Source organism: Micropterus salmoides, unplaced genomic scaffold (assembly GCF_014851395.1).
Source record: "Micropterus salmoides isolate LMB-PRFRI ecotype aquatic unplaced genomic scaffold, ASM1485139v1 Ms_hic_scaffold_7, whole genome shotgun sequence".
NCBI classification, from domain to species: domain Eukaryota; kingdom Metazoa; phylum Chordata; class Actinopteri; order Centrarchiformes; family Centrarchidae; genus Micropterus; species Micropterus salmoides.
Window position 1 is genome coordinate 23,965,597 of NW_024044459.1, and position 22,202 is coordinate 23,987,798.

The window sequence follows — 22,202 nt, forward strand, 5'->3', positions numbered from 1 at the left end:
AGAAAATGTATAGTTAGAATTTTAATAGTCATATTTTACTTTCCTTTTCACTCACAGTCACAAAAGGTACAGTATGCACAGTATGCCTTTGCTTTATGATCTGACCATGTTTTAATTTCGTTTAATTTAGTTTTTAATTGTCTTGATTACAAAGATAAACTAAAATTCTTTCTCTCTCATCTTCTCTATCTCTCAGAGCCGACAAAAAGGGGAACTCTGCTGTTTGACAATAACAAGATACCTGGCTGCTGCCTATCTTCTCCCTGCATTATGCTGTACTCTACCACAGCATTTCTGAATATAAGCCAGCCTGCAGCATGATGTGAATGGCACACCAACAGCTAGAAATGGGTTAGAAAGGAAGATTCTATGGTACAAACATCAGGCAGTTGCTTGTTCGTTGAGGAAAGTACTAACCTGAGGGTGCTGAACATAATACTGTATTTACAGTCTGTCACTGTGCTGAAGGGAAGATGCTTTATCCTTTACTACTGTACTTTACACAGCACTTGATTGTGTTCTATGACTTCATCTATAATTTCAACAATACTTGGATTCTTATGTAATTCACTTTGGAGGAATTACTGACTTTACTACATTCATGTATTATTCCACCCTGTCTGTTGCCCTCTGTAACTTTTGTAACCCATGGTACAAAAATAATCAATGTGCATTCTCCAAAGACATAGTGAGGCTCATGACTCTTTCAAATTATAACCAAATACAAGCAAACACAAGTTGTATTACAGTCCATCTGTTCACAAATAAGCATTTATGTTCCCTGGACAGTTGGGATGTTACTGTTCTGTAGCTCTGTCAATAGACTGTAATATTCTATTTATCAGTTAAGGTAGTCAAGGTACAAAAATATGATACACACACACACACACACACACACACACACACACACACACACACACACACAAAAGCATTGTACAAGCCTGTTCAGTTTGTAATGGCATGAAACAGAATTGCCAAGCTGGTTTTTGAATAGTATTCTATGTAGAGGGCTCCTGTCACAGTGGGCTTTTACCTTATAGGTCACCGCCTCACTCCACACCCCATACAATCTTTAAAATGCTGTCCTAATAACACTGTATGTTGTTGTGAAAGTACTTGCAACATCTTATCATAAAGGTTGCAAAATAGCAGTCATCAGTAGCTGCGATAACGTGTTGCATGCTTTCTGTTGCTACAGTTGAGATTGCTTTGATCTGATTACTGTACTAACCCAAAAGCCAAACCCTAATTTTAGTCATGATTTATCTGTGGGGGGGGGGGGAGATTGATGGAGAGTGATGAGGAAAGTCTGTGTTGACAGATGGTTAGAGAGGTATAGAGTATAAAGAGTGCCTCCTGTACACGTTAGGGTGTGTCTACTTTGATAAGCTTTTTCTTATTTTTGTATACATTTGTTTGTGGCTTGCAAGTTACTAATTTGTTGGAAAATATGTAAAATGTTTAACTTCATTAAAAATGTGTTCCTCCTCAACAGGCTTCAAAGTACTCCATGTACCACAACGCACATTGCATAATAATCAACTCCACCTACACTGACTTCTGGTTTTTCATAACAATGAATCAATCACAAGATGTTTTTTTTTGGCACTGACCATTAAAAAACACTCTTGGTTTGCATCAGTTACACATTTGGACACATAACATTTTCCCTGTTCTGAACTCTGTCTGTGTTATGGGGACTGTGAGTGGATAGTGGAATTTTGGCAACTCACATTAAGGTTTTTTTGTCCTGTGCGGGTTTGGCTTATGTTTGGGGTCATCACTTTACTGGAAAATGTATCTTTTCCCAAGCTGTTCTCTTGCACACTGCAGAGGGTTTTTTTTACCGTAGGTTTTCCCTGTATTTTGCACATATGCACTTCCAAAAACCTAACTAGAATACGAAAAGACGCAGTTTTTACATTAAATGCAAGGAGATTTTCCTCTGTGCTTTTTAGCAGATTGAAGTAATCGACCGACGGATGGACATTATGAAAACATCAGATGTACTGCTAGATTATACTGTTAGATGGCAGAATTAGCAGACTGAATAATAATGTATTGCCTCTAATTTAATAGATTTTTAATTTGGTTATTGTATTTGAGTTTTTCTAATTACTTCAGCTTTTCTTAAAAATTGTGAAGCAAACAATTCTAGGGCAGTAAAATGCTGCTTTGACTCATTTTTGGTTGTCAGAAAAACCTCCATTACGGTTGTAACTCAGCCAGTGCCTTTTGTCTCAGATACTTCTCCAAGCAGTAGAGGGCAATGGGATCTGTGTCTGTGTCAAACTTATTGGCAAAGAGGTGATGGTGCTCAAGCAACCACTGCAGGTCTCCAGCGCCATACACACATATTGACCTGACATGTTTACCATGACACTCTGGGTACACCGCCTCCAGCGAACCCTGTGAACCCTCATGCCACTGCCACTTCACAAGCCGTGCAATTGCATTGATGTCTGTCATGTCGTGTTTACGATTGGGCCACGTTGAGCCAGGAACACCAGGAATTCGTTGAATGGTTGCCCAGAGAAACTCATCAGGACTGAAGGTATCTTTGGCCCACTCCATCAGTGCTAGTATTCGGTTGTCCTCCAACACGCTGCGAACGTAGCCTCGGCTAACCACAATGTAGGCGTTTCCCGACAGAATGGGCAGGTTGAACGGAGGTGGCTTCTTTACTTTTCCTATAGCCTGGGACAGTTGAAATAGTGAATTAATATGATTGTGATGGCCATAAGGACAATCTGAACAGAACATTTTTGCAGTGGCAAAGTTTGTCACACTGTGTGTCCGTCTGCTCTGTTTAGTTTTGTTCTCAGCCGTTGTTATTTTAGTCTGTGCTGTATCGTTTAGTTAGTCTGTATTTTGGGTTTAAGTCCTGTCTGTTGTATTGTGTCCAATTTCCCCGGTGTTAGTTTATTTACTGTTTCCTGTCTTTGTTCTTACTTTATTCTGTCTTCTAGTGTTAGTTTGTGATTTCTGCTTTAGTTTGTTTTGGACTCCCTGTTTGCTGTTCTGTTTAGTCTAGACTTGTTTTATAGTTTGCTTCCTCTGCCTGTTTTTATTGTTTATCTTGTGTTTAGTATTGTGTTGGTATTTTCCTTATTTCTGATCTGTTCCATTTTAGTTTCATGGTCTGTTCAGTATCTGTTTTCCTGTGGTGATTCCTGTTTTATAGTTAATCGGTGTTTGTCTGTTTACATGGTTAATTCTGTTATCATCTGGTGTTTGAATCTTGGCTTGCTTCTGTCATTCTCTCTGCCTGCCTGCATGTCAATATCATTAGTCTGATCTCCATCACCTGTGTTGCTCCCGCCCTGCTTGTTAGTGTGTCCGGTCATTGTTGTGTGTAGCTTGTTGTGCGCTGTTCCGTGCCTTGCCCTGCCTGTTCTGGATCTGTGGCTTGTTGGCTTTTCTGTTGGATTACTTTGTTAGTTTTGGATTATTTACTTTGGTTTCTTTGAACTCAGCCACTCAGTTTGTAGTGTTCTCGCTTTTGTTTTGCCTTAATAAATCATCTAACTGTACCTACCTGTTTCCATGTCCTGCATTTGGGTCCTCCAACCAGCTCAGCCACACACCAATCAAATTGCAAATTGCAAAGTTACTGTGCAAATAATCAGTTATAAAAATTGTTAAAAGCAGTACCTGGATTTTCCCATCAACTATCTGGTGAACATTTGAGACCCTCCATTTCTTTTCTTTAGGCAGTTTTTCTGACTCCAAGCTATTACCGCCCTTCAGTGAACGCAGCGTCCTTACAATCTCCAAATTGGTTTTCAGAGGGAAATCCTGTCCACAAAGGTTGATGAAGTATTTCCATTTTGTGCTGACATTATAGAGATCCGCCATACAGTTAAGATCAGCCTGGACGCGTGGCCAGGCAGAATAAACCACTCTCACCCTCTGGCTGACCATGAAGACATTTGGGAAACAGGAAGTAATAGCACTGATGGCAGAGAAGACTGATGCCTGTGATTGTTCGTCCACATGGATGCAATAAATATTTTGAGGCGCATAGATGGCTCGCAGCAGCCTCTCAAAGTTCTGCACCTACAGTATATGAAAAAATAATAATTCAGTCCTTGTTGTGTATGTTTCATATACCAATTGAAACAAGTATTTGTTTTAATTTTTGGAACTGTTTAAAGGAGCACTCCCACAATTTGTTATTGCTCTTTCATAATGTTTGGGGATTTGTGGTGGCCAATTACACTCTTGTTAGTGTAAACCAGCGATTCCCAAAGCTGCCTTCTAGGCGCCACAGAAAAAATTAAATTGTGGTCTAGTAGTGTAACAACTACAACAATTATTTTTTTAAGGAATTTTTCATGAAATAACAACCTGAATTGAAAACTCCATGTTATCTGTTTATGAGGCTCATGAGGGTGCAATTTGTAAAAAAAAAAAAAAAAAAAAAACAGAGTCATGAAAATAACCCCCACCTTCCTTTGCACGGTTCGGCATGCAGGTGAACTGTGAATTGATTGCAAAGTTTAACCATCACAGTATGAAAAAAGGTTTTACTGCCACTTTTTAAAGTAATAAATACATAACGTTACGATCTTGCGATGCAGAGAAAGAAGACAGATGCATGCTGTCTTAAAAGCCGTCACTTTCAAGAGTGTCATTGAGTGAACCCCCCTAGCAGTGACTTGTGCATGTTCACTGGTGTAACAGACACTGGGCTGCTTGTCATCATAGAAACAGATCTTCATATTTTGATGTTTATTGCACCTTCAGTAATATCGGCTGCCTTCTCTTAAACACACAGCTCCTCTGCTCACCGGAGCAAAGTGTTGATAGGCTATTATTCGCGGCGTGTAACCAATCAGATGGCACATATATATTTTAACATATATATATAACCCGGTCAAGATGTAGAAGGGGTGTGTTGCCTAAAAAGTTTGGAAACTGTTAGAGTAATCAGTTCAGCCGCCTGTAGACGTTCTGGCATGAAAGCACAATTGCTGGAAATTTGTTGTTTTGGGGGGACACAAACGTCTGGTGAAATCGTCAATTTAACATAACTTGGATATAGGGCGGCAAGGTGGTGCAGTGGATAACACTGTGGCCTCACAGCAAGAAGGTCGCAGGCTCACACCCCGGTTGCCCTGGCCTTTCTGTGTGGAGTTCGCATGTTCACTCACGGAGCTCTGGCTTCTTTCCACCGTCCAAAGACATGCGGACTAGGTTAATTGTTGATCCTAAATTGTCCTTAGGTGTGAGTGTGACTGGTTATTTGTCTATGTGTGTGGCCCTGCGATGGATTGGCGACCTGTCCAGGGTGTAACCCGCTTTTTGCCCGATGTCAGCGGGGCCCCCCGCGACCCTGTACGCAGGATAAGCGGTTGACGATGGATGAATGGATAACTTGGATATAACAAAGGATGAAATCAGTATGTTGACCTGTGGTTGTGTAAGGAATTGCACCTCTGCATGCAGAGGCCATATTGAAGCCTCAGTAATGTAGTGGTTTAAAAAGGGTCATGGTATTTTATATATTATGCATATGTATTGACTGTGAATGTTTTTCTTCTTTGTCCAGATAACAGGAGGTTATTTTCTGTGTCACTGAAGCCGCTAAAGGAAAATAACAGTTAAACAAAAACATTGTGGGAGTTATACTCCCTGATTGATGAAATATCATCTTACAAAGAGAATAATTTGATGAGGCTGTGTTTTTGTCTTAGAGGAAATTAGGAATTAGGGAAAAGTATCTAACCTTTCAGTAAGTGACATGGTTGTCATGTGAGTTTATGTCTATGTGGAACTTTCACCAGTACTCGTAACTGGAAAGTGTGATGCCTTTCAGAAATTAGTCCTGACAGTGGAGGGAAAATGTCTCTGGCAAAAATGATCAGTTATCTCTCTAAGATTTGGAAATAGGTCTAATGGCTAAAATACTTGTTGAACATCAGTTTAATCTTAATTCTTAACATTTACTAAATTTGTGTCACTTTAACCAATTCAAGTGGCTCTGGGATTCCTGGGTAATCACAGGATTCCAGGTCCTGACAAGGAAGATAAACCTTCCTGTTGTAATTTGTAAAAACTGAAACAGCAAAGGCAAAGATATCCTGACTTTTAGTCCCAAGTATGGGGCAAGTTCCAAAAGCGTTGGATCCTACACCTCCCATAATGCGACATTCATTAGACTCCTTTGTCTCCAAATTGCCCACTTCCTTCAAACAGTTACGCAAGCTTTCTGATAAAAAAAATTCCCAGTTGAGATTACCTTGATGACATCATCAAGGTCATTTATTCATACTTGGGAAAGCTACCTCTAAACGCACAGAAGACATTACACAGCTGTATGATATATTATACTGGAGACTGAGAAGTCTTTAAACTGAACTTATTGTGTAAAATTGGTGGAGTGCCCCTTTAATTAATGAAAGTGAATTGTTTAGACCACTACTGTACTGTTTTTAAAGTTTATCTGAATTTATATTCAGGCTTTAGAATTTGCATACCTTATGATGCACAACCATAGAGTAAGCCAGGGGGAAGTCTTCTTCCTCCTGGCTTAATGGAAATGTTAAGTATTTCCTGGTTAACTTGAATTTCCTGTAAATACACAACATTGAACAATTGTTGCATACAGATTTCTGTTAAATTCAGTACATTTGAATAATTGCTCAGAGTGATACAGTTACTGAAACCTGTAATTTAAAGCAACACACCTGCAGTCTCGGGTTGCATTAATATAATGCTCATCGGGGATCCAAACATTCTTGCGGAAGTCTTTCGTGATGGTCAGTAATTTGGCCTGCTTCAGTGCCTCTCTCTCTCCCTGCATGATTGCTGTACAGTTGCACACTTTTTCTGGGCCCCCATCAGCATCGGTATACTCCAACCAGCTGTATCTAAGACTGTAGGTAGGATCCAAGTCTGTTTTGGGGTGACTCATTAGGTAAAGCATCCACAGGGATCCCAGTACAACAGTAAGCTTCAGCAACAGTTTCAGTAGCCTCATTATTGAAGAGGAAGACCTCAACTTAGACTTTAGTAGAGGCTTTATAAAGTCCAGCTGCACTTAGCCTTTATATTTCTTTCATAGAGTCACATATTTATTTATTTCTGTTTATAACTCCATTCTGAGAGGTTTCATAACTTATTAAGAAATTAAATCTAAATCTAAAGGCTAAACTAAAAATGTCCGACGGAGGCTTTGTCCTCTGGCACAGCACATGTTCCTGGATTTACTGCACTTCAGCATGGCTATAAATGACTATGGGGTAATGTTTAACAACTTGTAGATAAGTTAGTCTTATGGATCCTGGAAGATTGGTCATTCCAGATGTTATTGGCCCTGGAAACAAGATAAGAGAGGAGATGTGGACACGTCCACACGTCAAACATACTTTCGCCAAGTATAAAATTCAAAGGTCAATGACAGTCTTTTTAATGTGCAAGCAATCAAAAATTATACTATTACTGAAAACATGAGTACTAAAAGATAAATAAAAGAGATTTGGAGATAATCAAAATGCAAACTATACCTTTCAGCCTTTCTAAAACTAAACTTTTATGTTTAGTCAGTACTTTACTTTTGCCCAAGTAAAATAAAAATCAAGTAACAGTTCTAATTTTTCAACATTTCTTCTATTTTCATTTTTAACAAGCAGATGCTACCTTGAATGGGATTCACAAAAACATGTTAAGATAAATAGCTTGTAAAACACCGCAGAAATAAACGTTGAGTGATTTGTATCTGTAAACCTGGATCCACATCTGTGCCTCTAATTTACAACTCCTATATCATCTTTTGTACATTAACTTAGCATTTTTCAGTGGAAATATATTTTTGTGAATCTCCACCTATGTTGTATAGATCATTTTGAGACCGTTCTTCCAAGCTGTATGTGTCAGATAACGTGCAGGGACGACAAAGCCTTTCCAGAAGATGGTGGTAATGTAACATGTATGTACCCAGATCTAGAAAAAAATTATATTTGTATGGTTTTGCTTGCAGTCAATCACAGCAAGCGTTCTTCGATTTCATTCCACATGCAATTGGCCCTCTACTGCAGCTACAGCTACAAACAGTCTGTGATGGTAAAATCATGCACATGTATTTGATGGAGTTGGCAGTTCAGCAAGCTGATATGCCACCAAAGAAGACTAAAAATAAATTTAGATAGGTCGTAATAAGCTGCTAAATATTTACCTATATGGCTGTGTTTGCAAGGCCAAAAAGATATCAAATGAAGTATTGATACTGGTATTGTAATTTTTCAAACAATACCCAGCCCTAGACACATTGATGGTGGAAAATTAGGAAGTTTTTCTTTTCATGAATAATATTTGTGTGCAGCGCATCAACATGGTTTTTAATTCAAGAAATTATATGACTTTTTGAATGTGCAGAAAGTTTTGAACATGAGCAGAAAACCTGCTGAAACACGGGAACTATTAAAACCTAGGAGTTGATAAATGAAATAAAATGAAATAATGTATCACTGAGGTGAAAAGGCACCACAATCACATTTAAAAAGGCTGCTTTTTCAAAAAAAAAAAACTAAAAGAGGAGAGAAGACTAAATCACTCCTGCAGACATCAACAGGGACGATATTACTTGAGAAACATATCTGAAAGGACCACAGAACACCCGGGAGTCTTCCTGCATTATATTCTGTTATACTTTTATATTTTGAATTGTCACCTGCCACCTGAATTTTGAGTTTTCGTTTACATAAATAAGCACATTTCCACCATAAATGTATGCTGAAAAGGCAGACATTTGTGCAAAAAAAAGTACTAGTATCCAGGAAATTAAGTGTTAATGCTCAGAATTTTAATATAATTCAGCATTGAAGATTTCTAAAAATAGTGTTAAAATCTCATCTCAGTCTCGTGAACCCAATATTGTGTCTCGTCTTGTCTCGTGACCTAAGTGTCTGTCACACCCTCAGCTTTAAATAAAAGGGACAGATAAGATGTCCTCTCAAGGATCAGCTTTTAGAATGGACAACCATTACACCCAAAAAATATGACAATGACATTTCTCAATATCATCCCCACTTTCCCACAGGGATCAAATAACATGAAACATGCAACAGATAGCAGCACTGATACTGACACTGAGTCTGTTGCCCAGATTGAGGTCTATGTCAGACATACAAGCATAAAGAAGAATTAATTCATCTTAATGGAATTTAATTAAAGAAATAATGCTGATGAGGGCTCTGGATGTGGGGAGTTTATTAATAAACTTGGCTGTTCTTCACACTGACACACAACATTTAGTGAAAAGTGTGTGGCATCTCGATGCTCAGATCGAGCATCCACACTGCTGGATGGACTCATCGTACAGTACATTTTCTTCCTTACACACCCCTCTGAACGTTCTTGATATACTCCTCATTCCCTACAAATCTATCTGTGTTAACCCAGTGTTTAATTTGGGTGAAGAAACCAAATAACGTTTCAAAACCTGAATTTAGGTATAAAATTAGGTATTTATGGGGGAAAATGTGATGACGTGATTGCTGCAAAAGATGCATTTCTGGGTGTGTGATCAAGGATTAAAAAACTCAAGATTCTCCATTCAGTTACTTTTTTAACAACCATAACGGTGAAAGCATACAATTTAAAAATTATTTAAAAAATTATAATAATAATAATTATTGTTGAATACTTTAAACTTACACTTTATTTATACAACATAACTTTTTAATGCTTCCTACCTGTGACTATAAACAGCGGACCAGATCTGAGTCTTCTCTATTAATCTCTTCCTCAGTTTCTCCCGTCTGATGTTTCTAAATCAGTTAACCACAGGTCTATCCAGATCAAATTCAAGGAACAGTTGGCTTTTTTTTTAAATGACTTCCTGTCAGCATTTTCCAAAGTAAAACCATTGATTAGGTGCCAAAGCCTGGAGGATTGGCACTAGTGAGGAGTGATTAAATAACCTCTATTTAAAAGATCTGTAATGCATACATTTCATCTTAATGATTTTTAATGTTATGTTTATCTGTGTGCAATATGCAATATTTCTTCAAAAATTACATGAACGATAAGCCAACCTCCCTTAAACTAGTATTTAGTGTTTTGTCATATATATATATGTATATATATATATATATGTATATATATATATATATATATATATATATATATATATTTGTACTGTATTACACATATTGTTTGAGTACAAAATCTTCAGAAACAATGAAAAGATGTCCACTATTTTTTAAATAGTTAATTTATTTCATGCACCGGCTAAATAATAGTGATATGGTTATAGTACGAATCACTAATGCTTGACTCCCAAAACTGTTCATTTCAAACCCTGAATATTAATATTTCAAACGTGAAAATACCCATGAAATAGTAGCCATCACAAAAATATTTAAAAGAAATGCGCATGAATTTGCAAAATAAACTAACACAGTGCTGTTTTCGAGGGATTTAAGATTTCAGCAGAAATATGGGTATCACTGCTTAGAACACGCTTTCACATTTCGCGTTTCACGCTTTTATTCTGAAAGCCAAAATGGGTTCTTCATGCTAAATCCTTTTAGCTTGACACAACTGGAGGGGGTTTTTCTTGAGTCAATATAAATTATCTAAATACTTACTTTCACCTTATTACTATGACACTTATGGAGAAATCATATAAAATAAGTGATGTACTATGCCATTTAAAATAGAACATCATAACAGCAGTTTAAGTTTTGACAAGCAACCACTCTGCTGAAGCCTCTCATTGGGCTAGTCCAGTGTGTCGCAAAAAAATAATCTATCTGCCATGTGACATTGAGCAGATACTGAAATAAATTACAATTTAACCTCAGAGAACAATAGTAGCCTAAAACTTTACAGCAGTGGTAAGCAAACAGTTACATTCTGCCATAGATAAGAAGCACAGGAACATGTTGAAGTGCAATACACGTGTTCAGGTGTAGACTATATCTTGTGGTCTGGTGTGGTCTGATTTTTAATCATTAATGTTACAACTTCACCCAGGTTGTTAAAGGTGCAGAGAAAAGGATTTACAACCACCCACCTATATCTATAGATAGATAATAAGAAACAAAGGCAACAAACCCTGATTATCAGTGTAACCTAACATGTCTGCACTTCATCTGATCTGTAATTATGTAATTTTTAGTTGTAAAACTTTAAAATGTGTTACAACCATCTACAACTAATGAAAATATAGACTTTATTATTATTTTCTTATCTGAAAATCTGTGAAATTTCACATGCAAGGTCATCCCTTCTTGATGAAAGTGGTTCTTATAACTACAGAGCTGCCAACTCTCACGCAGTGAGCGTGAGACTCACACAATTGACCCTTTTCCCACGATGCCACACATCAATTTTCTCACGCAGTAAAAAACATATCCTGTCATGTGCTATAACTGATAATGTTGACTGGTGACGCTACACTACATATGCCATCACATTTTGAGCGTGATAGTAATCAAGTGGACCCACTCTTACGCTGTGAGTCACAGACAGGTAGCGTAACTGGCAGAGTTTTGCAAACATTTAAAAATGAGGTGTTGCCAGCAACAGCAAATACCTATCTGACATTGATTAATTGATGTTTTTGCTATCTTAACATGTAAAAGTACATGAAGGTAAAAAGGCTTACATTCCTACATCATTACATTTAAGACAATGGGATGGTGAGGTGCTGAAGTTAACATTTGTGTGGATTTGTGGTGAGATTTATGCCTGATCAGAAGTGTTTTCAGTTAGTTTAGGTTTTCCACCTCCTTGTCTCATCCAGTAGAGTCTCAGCTGGTTCTGTCACAGAAAACCAGGTCCGATTTTTTTTAGAGAGACAAACTCTTAAAGCAGTATTATGAACCAGGTAGAAAGGAAAAGACATATGGATCTGGTATGGATGCATTTATACAGAACTTTAATGCCAGATTGAATTCTGTAGTGTTTTCAATATCAGCAATATACTTATTTTGCGGACACCTCTCCGAATCATTGAATTTGGGTGTTTCAATCACTTCCATGGCCACAGGTGTATAAAATCAAGCACTTGCAGACTGCTTCTAAAATCATTTGTGAAAGAATGGGTCGCTCTCAGGAGCTCAGCGTATTCAAGCGTGATACCGTGATAGGTTGTCACTTGTGCAAGAAGGTCATTCGTGAAATTTCCTCACTACTAAATATTCCACGGTCAAATGTTAGTGGTATTATAACAAAGTGGAAACGATTGGGAAAAAAAGAAACTCAGAAAAGTGCTAGGCCACATAAAATCAGTGTCTGGGTTTGGTGGTTGCCAGGAGAACAGTACTTGCCTGACTGCATTGCGCTAAGTGTAAAGTTTGGTGGACGGGGGATTGTGGTGTGGTATTTTTCAGGGGTTGGGCTTGGCTCCTTAGTTCCAGCGAAAGGAACTGTTAATGCTTCAGCAGAATAAGACAATTTGGACAATTCCATGCTCCAACTTTGTGGAAACAGTTTGAGATGGCCCCCATCCTGTTCCAACAAGACTGCACACCAGTGCAAAAAGCAATGTCCTTAAAAACATGGATGAGCAAGTTTGGTGTGGAGAACTTGACTTGCCTGCACAGAGTCCTGACCCCCAACGAAATAGACCAATTCACCTTTGGGATGAAAAAAAAACAAAAAGCAGAGACTGTGAACCAGGCCTTCTCGTCCAACATCTGTGCCTGACCTCACAAATGTGCTTGTAGAAGAATGGTCAGAAATTCCAATAAACACACTAGGAATGTGTTGGGTGGGCCAACTCCATATTAAACCCTACAGATTAAGAATGAGATATTATTTACATTTATGTGCATGTAAAGGTAATCGCCCAAGTACTGGCAATATAATGTATCTTTAAAATCATATGCGATTGTTTAAGGATCTCTTAATCGCTTTATGTTTCAGGCTGAAATGTAAAAGGTAATGTCTGATATAATACTGGCAATAATATTACAAGTAGGCTACTACTATTACTAGATACTATTTTCAATTAAAATGTAGATTAATTAAATATTTTAATTAACTAATTTATATCATAATCTGATCTGAAAATAAAACAATATGAGTATCTTATATATATCCAAGGTCAAATTTGGGACAAATATATATATACTGTACATATAGGCCCACAGGTAGACCGTCTGACTGGGCCATGGTGTGGGTGCTTGTGAAAGGATAGTCCTCATGTCGCCCTCTTGTGGAAGCTACAAACAAACCTGACAGTTAAGATGGGCTTTGTATCTACAGGTAGGCACGTTAGAAGGCAAACTGTGATTTTATTTAACGAATAATTACATTGTGGGCTGTTAAATATTACGTTTTACGCTTATTTAAATTAAAGACAGTAAAGTATCGTTAATTTGCTGATCTGGGAAAACTCGCATATGGGCGAAGAACAATCCGCGAAGGTTGTTGTCAGTAAAAACCAAGCCAGAAACAAGCGAAATAAGAGCACTTTCAACTTAATGATTGCAGTATGCTAAGCAGTATTATGTAACGACAGTATACTTAGTATAAATACTTCGTCTCTTCTGAAACTTATCATGGGCTCCCACCGCCCAAGAGTAACATTTCGGTTTTCGGAGTATCAAATTTCGTATTTCCCAAGACGGGTCATGAATGCTTCATTTGTAATTGCTATATTTCCTACAACACGTGAAGGTAACATGTGACTGTTCAGGGTTTGGTCACGCGGTCAATGACATCAGCAAAAGTGTTACGGATGTGTGCAACACATGCAACGACACCGGCGCCTCATCATTTTCATCATCGTACTGCGAGTGGACCTGACTGATACAGAGACTGTTATATGTCGAGTACGGTACAACCAACACCTTTGGATAAACCCGTTTTAGGACCAGAGAGCCTCTGATTAAGCTAACAGTAGTTAGCCTAGCTAGCGTAGCTGGTGAACTTATCGCTGCTCAGTGAGTTAACTACACTCAACTTTATCCAACTCGAGTAAGCTAGCCAGGCAGGTGACGCTGTAACGTTAGCTAAACGCAAGGACGGTCTTTGAACTCTCCAAGGGTAAGATTTCATTTTTGCTAGTTGTCAAAGCCAACAGAGTGGAACACCGGCTGATTAACGTTAACCAGTCCGGCTTCTTTTTGTAACGTTAGTTCGAGGTCATTCTGTGGCGTCCACCTGAAGGGTAACGTTAGCCAGCTGGTTTCGGGAGACTAATTAGTCATGAAGAACCTGCCGTACTTCTGCCGGGGAGAGGTCATTCGAGGCTTCGGGAGAGGCAGCAAAGAACTGGGAATTCCCACAGGTCAGTTAATCATCCGTCATTAATCGGTTTGAGTTTCTCGGTAACCTATAACCTAGTTTACGTAGATGACGTTAAGTCAGAAACCTGACCGTCTGTGGTTATTATGACCTTAATGTTCGCCAGTCCTTCTCAGTTGATTTGACAGATACCTGATTTAACGTTACTGTTCATTCATTGTCGCTGCTGGCCATCAGACACTTAGTTAGCGACTCCGAACAGCAGTGGTGACGACACCTTTCTACGTGACGAACGCGCATTGCTTTTTTTTTATTGCAGTGAGTTAAATGTAATTTTAGTGGCGGGACTTATTACATATTATTTCACCAGAAATAATGGCTATGTAAAGTTAATAACTGTTTCCAGAAATGTCTAGTGAAGTCACGTCTTAATCAAAGTGAACGGACGGAAATACGCAAATGAATGTTGAATAAGTTAATCATCCTGACTTTTGTCACTTATTCTATTGAAAAGCAAATCTGAACCTTGTAATGCTAAATGTTATGTTCTCATTATTCTGATTATTACCATGACAATTTCGAGATGGGGTCCTCAAACTAGTCCCTTCTCACAAGTGTTTTCATATTGGGTTTAGGATATGTTTGTTAGATCACACCTAGCTAACGATGTTGATGCATAGCTTATACTAACAAGCAAACAAACATTGAGGCACAAGATCTAAAATCATAAAGCCTGTGCTTTTCCAGAAAATTATCAAACCATTGTGCAAAGTGCCAAAACTCTCTTACTCTTATTACTATAGTGCAAATCATCCACTTTGTTATCAGAGACACTTAATAAAGAACCCCTTTAAACAGAAACGGGTAGCTTGATTTATCCCCAAAACGCAGAAGAACAGTGAAGTTTAAGAATAAGTAAATAATAAGATTGCTTTTACAGAAGTTGTTTGTGTATAATCATGCAGAGCTTCTGAACAGTTAAGACATTTGCCGTAACCAAACAGTGGGTGCTGTTACAAAGTTAGTTCTATTTGTGGATGAACGTCTTGCCTTGGTTATCTTAACAATCTGTTCAAATGTTTCTCTAAATAGATAGGGTTCTCTAACTTTGAAGATGCTAACTTTTAGGAGGATCTGGCTAACCTTCCCCCCCCCCCCTTCTTCTGACTCTTCCTCCCTTTCTCTCTCTCCCATCAGCCAACTTCCCCGACTCAGTGGTGGACAATCTTCCAGCAGATATCAGCACAGGGATCTACTATGGCTGGGCCTGCGTTGGTAATGGTGATGTCTACAAAATGGTGATGAGCATTGGCTGGAACCCTTACTACAAAAATACAAAGAAGTCCATGGTCAGTACAAGATAAGTGGCATTCACTGCAAACTGCTTGGTGTTTTAGTCAGAAAGTGTGCACATTGCAAATGTATTTCTAAAATGTCAGATTTTGACAATCAAGGGTTTAAAGGCAGTGATTCTGTGGTCAAAAGCCCACTTCTTCCTCCACGGCTTTGGCTGGACCCACAATGGGACAAAAATATTTGAATTGGGGAAAAGAATAACTCAAGACTGCTCATTGAAGTTATGTTACACAGAGCTATACACATCTAAAGAAAGTAAACATCTTATCCTAAATAAATGTATGCATTCATTAAAATATAAATGATCAAACTACATGGTTTCATTCATGACTGCACACAAATGCTTGTAGTGGAATGTTAGAAAAACTGATCATTGTCTCATTCGGTACTATAAGTTACTGGGAAGAGAAATATTATCATATTTCTTTTCCCAGTCATATAGTACAGAAATAGGCATGATTACTCAGTTTTCAGGAATATTAAGAAAAATAGGTAAAATGTCAAAGATCATCTATGCAATACAAATATTACTCATTATGTTTAAACAATCATTAGAATATATTTGTTGGCTTTACTGACTTTAAGACTAGTATGGTGCTAACATTGCCTGGGCTCTGGGTGTCACACTGAATTGGTCTTGTTGTCCCTCTGGAATCAAACTAGGGCTGCTTGAGTATGGCAAAAATCATGATCAGAATTTTTGTCAATATGATTTAACACAATTACTCATTGACTTAAGGCTCGTGCAGACTACACGATTTTCAGCGTCAACCGACCATGTAGTGTGAACTAGGCTTTAGGAAACACCATGCATCCAAGAGAATGACAACGCAGTGTTTCCCCAGAGTGTGTGGACTTAGTGCGCATCACTAATAATGGTGACTATCAAGTAGCAGTTATAATCCCCAGTCGTCTGGGTTTACGGTGAACTAAACATCCCACAGCCTGGCTGAGAGTGACTTTCGCCTTTTAGAGAAGAGCAAGAGCATATCGCTGTAAAGGAAAGGGAGGCACTGGATTTATAACACAAGACCAACATTGTAATTAAAAATAAAATAAGAATAATCCCCTATCTCTAAGTTAAACAGAGAAAGATGTTGGAACAAATTAAATAGTTTTTGTTTGTTGAACTGAACAGCATTTAAGCCTGGCATCATGAGGCAAAACTCTTTTCACTTAAACGGATTCATCGGAGCTGTGGGAAAACCCCACAAAATATGAAGAATAGTATTTATTGTGTCTGGTGAAAAACTTTGGCCAATCAGAGAGTTGGGAAAGTCTTTGTCATGGGTTCACTATTAAACCAAATAAGCAGCAAGCATAGCAATGGAACAATGATCTATATTAAAGAAAAATCCAAATGTTAAAGTTTAGTTAAAACAAGACTAGTGGAATGTCCATTTTTAGAATGAATACTCTTGTGTTGAGAATGTTTTAAGATACTAGTGGTAAAGTTTGCAGTGTAATGCATTTAGAGAAACGTTTCTTAAGTGAAGTGAAAGTACTTATTGGGAGTAAAGTGTTTTGCTCAAAGTTTTGAGTCCTTAAAATATGTCTTAATGCTGTTTTTCAACGTGGTCATCTTTTTAAATTAATATAGTAATGTATACTTCATTCACTCTCCATACATAGCCATTTTCTGTATTTATTTTGCATCTCTATTATGTCATTGTCAGATACAAAAGCAGGGCTCAGTGTAAGCCATTCAAATACATTCTGGTTTGATCACACAACAAGAAGAAAAATGCAGTACATTACATTTGACAGCTGTGGTATAAATAAACATCTTTTTGGTTCCAGGAGACCCATGTGATTCACACATTCAAAGAGGACTTTTACGGGGAGATTCTCAGTGTTGTCATGGTTGGCTACATTCGTCCAGAGAGAAGCTACGATTCACTTGGTACGACACCTTTCACACACACACACACACACGCGCGCGCGCTCCTGTCTTTGTTTATCTGGTCTCATAGATCCCACGCCTTACAGATTGATCTCACTATTTTTCCTCTTTACCTACCATGATTCTCCCATTTTATAAACTCGTCATTCTTCTGTTTGCACCTCTCTCTCACACACACACACACACACACACACACACACACACACACACACACACACACACACACACTGTGTCTTCTGACTTCTTTTGCTGTCCCTAACAGAAGCCCTCATTACGGCCATCAACAATGACATTGAGGAGGCCAAGGTCAAGCTGGAGCTCCCAGAGCATCTCAAACTGAAAGAGGACAACTTCTTCACCAGTGCTCCCAGCTCGTCTTCAGCCCTGCCCTCACCCACCGTGTCCACATCACAGACTATTATGAATGGTCACTGACAGCTGGCTGTGATTGTGTGCACACACCAGAACAACACAGGTTTCTATGTACATGCAGGTGCATGTGTACATACTCATTAAAGTGCACAGCCTCATTGTGAGATCTCATATCTGTCGCCATGGCTGCACATGGACATAATCATTCAACCGATCTTTTTTTATATTGTATTTTTTATTTTTTTGTCACTGTCTGTATTTCATGAGCTGTGTAACGTCCTGTATGGGTTTGTTGCAGACAGCACATATTCACACCAGATTGCATAATCACTCAGCATAACTGTATAAGAAGCTCATGGGTCTCACTTGTCTTGCTGTATATTTGGAATATTTTATGTGAGAAGGTACCTACAAAATTTTGGAATGAGGGGTGACCACATCAACACAAAACCTGAATTATGAGAATGACACAAATAGACCATCTAGCCAAGCTCAAACATTTATTTAGTCCTTTTCTGTTGCGATTTGTTTCTGTGTCAGTCTATTAAGTCTGGGCATTATAATCTGTTACAAAAACACTGGTTGCACTGTTGGATGACCCTATGCAACATTATGGCTAAATGCAAGGCATCTCTTTGAAGACAAGATTAAATTATGAAATCATATAATAGTATTATGCTTGCTCTCCTTTCGTTTTCCTCATGAGAAAAAGTCTTTCGCCTTGTCTTTTGTGACACAAGCCCTCTACTGTTTACCGCTGTCCTAAAATTGAATGGCCATATTACTTGCATTGGACCAGAGATTGGATTTGGGGGTTTTGATGCATTATGCAGAAAAAATCTTTTTATTGTAGACACAAATTATTTAATAGCCATCAGCATGATTATTTGTTAAATAAAATGTGTTCAAAAACATGTTATATAGGCTTTTAAAGTAATTTCAACATATTTGGCATCTGGATTTCCATGGAACTGTTTTTTCATTATCAGCCCATTTCCTCTATAGAGAACTGTAGATGAATGGTAGTTGATCCGTGGAGCACTAAGACTGAATAAGCAAGCAAGTTCTTATGCATGTTAGTTACACTTTTTCACTGCTGCTTGCCTGATGCTCAGACCTACAGTCCACCGGCCTCTGAGTTTGTTAAATAGAGTAAAACATTGATAGGTGCAATTAGATGAAGAAGTATAAGGTCCACAGCTCCTGTTCTGTCTTTGAAGTGTATGAAGTCACATTTATACCACAAAAAGGTGAAAGGATGATCATACAGATGTCTGAACAGAAAATCTACAATACACATAATAAATCTATAGTACATTTTTTTTCTATTACATGAGGTCTTTCAAAATGTTATATATGAATATATATAAAACAACTATTGACTGAACCCTGTAAGAGAAGTAGCTCAGTTTGTTTTGTTTTTTTAGGTCTGTGTTCATGCACCTGTTAAGCTTTACAAAGAACAACAGAGTGTGTGAAGCTCTTTGAAGTGTAAATAATTGTTTTAAATGAATGAAATATATGAGTGTGATTTTGGATTTTAAAGCTGTGTTGCATTTTAGTTTATTAAACTGTTTAGGGTGTAAAATATATAACTGCAATTTATGAAAGTTCATGTGTATCATGCAATATTACCTATGATCCTCTACCATGATAAGCTTACCTGTTTTTCCAGGTACCTTTTCAGTCTCAGTCCTTTTAATCAGTTTAGTTTCTTTACTGGGAACTAAAGTTTCTAAAAGCTTGAAAATGGCATTAAATCCCACCAAAAGAATGAGAGAATACAGGAAGCAGTGCTTCACTGTTATGTTGACAAATGTCTTACTATATAAGGCTATTATTTCATATGGAATGCTGCATTAGCCATTACATTCATCCTCTAAAACACTTAATGTACAAACGAAATCTCACTGTAACTTTGAATTGTAATGTGCTTCTTCTTCTGACCTGTGAAAGAGGGATCTCAACACTTTTAAACCCACTGCATTGATGTTTTAGGGTTAAATGTTTTCCAGGCCAATTTGTTATAATCATTTTTTCTAGTTTGCACAGGGACCAGGGTTACTGCATCTATAGTTAAAACACATCTTTTATGTTTCCATTCTTGTGTTTTATATAATTTAATCAAATAAATAGTTTGATCAAGCCTTTTTGATTTTTTTTTTGCAGCCAAAGAATCTATTAGGGTCTCATTATTGGCTGATACCTTCCTGAATGTTATTGTCAGCAAATATGCACAGATACAAACATCATTTAGCTATATTTTAATAATTTATTTTTAAAAATTACGCAGTTAAGAAAGAAAGAAAACAGTCAACAGGGGACATTCTTTGAAAATCATGTTTACTATATCTATACATTTTAAATGCAAAGTCAAACAGTCACACCAGGTATGTGATTGTGTTTGTGGATAAGTGTCACAGCAAGAACAAAAAGTGTTTTGGCTCTGGAAGGGAAAGTCACTGTATGTGAAGGAGGTACAGTGGCAGATGTCCCTGAAATAATATTGTGTCTATTTGTTGAGTTTAGTATGAGATAAGACACTGGACTCAACCTGTTCTGCTGGAGACTCAGGGTAAAGGTTATATTACCAAAGAAACAACTTAACAGTTATGTTACATGAGCTTCATGAAAATTTGGCTTAGTTTAAGCAGATAAGTAAGTAGAACAATTTATAACTATTTCGGTGTTAAGTTTGGATTTATCTCTTCATTTTCAATTTGTGTAATAAGACTGACAGCTACATGGCAGCATGGACAGCAACAGTGTTAATAATACCTTTTGATACAGTTAAATTAAGACCACACAACATTGCATATATAGGCTCAAACAAAGAATTGTAATTATTTAAAAATAAGTATGCACAAATTGAGCTTTCTTGCAAAACATAATCTCTCCTTTCGTTTTCCTCATGAGAAAAAGTCTTTCGCCTTGTCTATTGTGACACAAGCCCTCTACTGTTTACCGCTGTCCTAAAATTGAATGGCCATATTACTTACATTGAACCAGAGATTGGATTTGGGGTTTTTGATGCATTATGCAGAAACAATCTTTTTATTGTAGACACAAAATACTTAAAAGCCATCAGCATGATTATTTGTTAAATAAAATGTGTTCAAAAACATGTTATATAGGCTTTTAAAATAGTTTCAACATATTTGGCATCTGGATTTCCATGGAACTGTTTTTTTATTATCAGCCCGTTTCCTCTATAGAGAACTGTAGATGAATGGTAGACTGAAGACTGAATAAGCAAGCAAGTTCTTATGCATGTTAGTTACACTTTTTCACTGCTGCTTGCCTGATGCTCAGACCTACAGTCCACCGGCGTCTGAGTTTGTTAAATAGAGTAAAACATTGATAAGTGCAATTAGATGAAGTATAAGGTCCACAGCTCCTGTTCTGTTTTTTAAGTGTATGAAGTCACATTTATACCATAAAAAGGTGAAAGGATGATCATACAGATGTCTGAACCCCGCTCTTCCGGGTCACCATCTCCGGGCGCCCTTAGCGCATTATGAATTCAGATACCACTTAGGAAAAAGGGCGACCTCTGATAACAAGGTAGTTTCAACACTAGGTACTTGCCTTACCGTCTGTAATGAATTTCTAACTCCAGATTCAAAAGTTCCCTAGTCAACCCCTCTCACTTTAGATTCCAGAGAGTAGGGCACTGAACACATAACCTGGAATGTTACAGTTATCTCACAGCGCTTTTCATAAAAGAGCAGGTCTAGACCGTACTCTATGATGCTATTTACAGAAGCCCAACAGTTCCCACCAAGAGCAAGCAGTAGGCGACAGAGGCAAGGAAAAACTTCCTTTTAAGAGGCAGAAACCTCGAGCAGAACCATGGCTCAGGGTGGGCGGCCATCTGCCTCGACCGATTGGGATGAATTGGCCCTTTAAGGAATGAGCTCCTTAAAGGGCCAGTTTGCTGGTTATCTGTAATGAGGTATGTTAATGTAGGCAATGTGGATGTTAAAGTAAGTAAATACTAACTTACCAGTCCAGAAGAGGGGAAGAAGATGAAGACAAATTGGAAAAGCCTTTTAGTTTCTCCCCAAAGAGAAACGTATTTATTTTCAAAATATGCTAAAAAGTGTTTACAAAGTTCTTCACTAAATTCCCTACAATATCCTAGGCTCTACCTGGACCCTCCCAACAAGAGGTTTAGTCCTCCCTTTTTAAAAAGGAGTACCTCTTCCGCCTCACCAGTGAGCTAAACTAAGTATTTAAAAAGAAAAATGAATTAACAGCAGAGCAAAAATCCTATATCTAACTAAACATCAACTCACACCAACTACTTCTGCCCCGAGCTCTAGGGTCAGCAACCTAAATAAAGAAATTGACAGGGAGGACCCCA

The 22,202-nt window shown here is 37.9% G+C and overlaps 3 protein-coding genes across 6 annotated transcripts in view; 2 read left to right on the top strand and 1 right to left on the bottom strand.

Annotated features, from left to right (window-relative positions):
* The window catches only part of LOC119891356, a 38,960-nt gene extending 37,468 nt beyond the window's left edge, over positions 1-1,492 (top strand). For all 4 annotated transcript variants that reach the window (XM_038702921.1, XM_038702922.1, XM_038702923.1 and 1 more), the window contains one exon: positions 197-1,492. In XM_038702921.1, coding sequence (XP_038558849.1) covers positions 197-227 — 31 coding nt within the window. In that variant the 3' untranslated portion in view covers positions 228-1,492. The remainder of the gene's footprint in view (positions 1-196) is intronic.
* Positions 1,493-2,052: 560 nt separating this feature from the next.
* Positions 2,053-7,308, bottom strand: LOC119891357 (beta-1,3-galactosyl-O-glycosyl-glycoprotein beta-1,6-N-acetylglucosaminyltransferase-like). Its single transcript, XM_038702925.1, has 4 exons — positions 6,693-7,308; positions 6,483-6,576; positions 3,655-4,059; positions 2,053-2,697 (listed from the first exon to the last, which is right to left on the bottom strand). The coding sequence occupies exons 1-4, from the start codon at positions 6,983-6,985 to the stop codon at positions 2,209-2,211; spliced, it is 1,281 nt and encodes a 426-aa protein (XP_038558853.1). The 5' UTR covers positions 6,986-7,308; the 3' UTR covers positions 2,053-2,208.
* Positions 7,309-13,688: 6,380 nt separating this feature from the next.
* rfk (riboflavin kinase) lies at positions 13,689-19,982 on the top strand. The gene is made up of 5 exons (XM_038702926.1): positions 13,689-14,004; positions 14,097-14,248; positions 15,403-15,554; positions 17,362-17,464; positions 17,727-19,982. The coding sequence occupies exons 2-5, from the start codon at positions 14,167-14,169 to the stop codon at positions 17,897-17,899; spliced, it is 510 nt and encodes a 169-aa protein (XP_038558854.1). The 5' UTR covers positions 13,689-14,004; positions 14,097-14,166; the 3' UTR covers positions 17,900-19,982.
* Positions 19,983-22,202: the final 2,220 nt, after the last annotated feature.

Coding starts and splice junctions, on each gene's coding strand:
- LOC119891357 (XM_038702925.1), bottom strand. CDS start 6,985: ATGAGGCTACTGAAACTGTTGCTGAAGCTTACTGTTGTACTGGGATCC. Junction 6,577..6,692: donor AATGCAACCCGAGACTGCAG/GTGTGTTGCTTT, acceptor GTGTATTTACAG/GAAATTCAAGTTAACCAGGA. Junction 4,060..6,482: donor CTATGGTTGTGCATCATAAG/GTATGCAAATTC, acceptor CATATACTGTAG/GTGCAGAACTTTGAGAGGCT.
- rfk (XM_038702926.1), top strand. CDS start 14,167: ATGAAGAACCTGCCGTACTTCTGCCGGGGAGAGGTCATTCGAGGCTTC. Junction 15,555..17,361: donor AAAATACAAAGAAGTCCATG/GTCAGTACAAGA, acceptor TTTTGGTTCCAG/GAGACCCATGTGATTCACAC. Junction 17,465..17,726: donor GAGAAGCTACGATTCACTTG/GTACGACACCTT, acceptor TGTCCCTAACAG/AAGCCCTCATTACGGCCATC.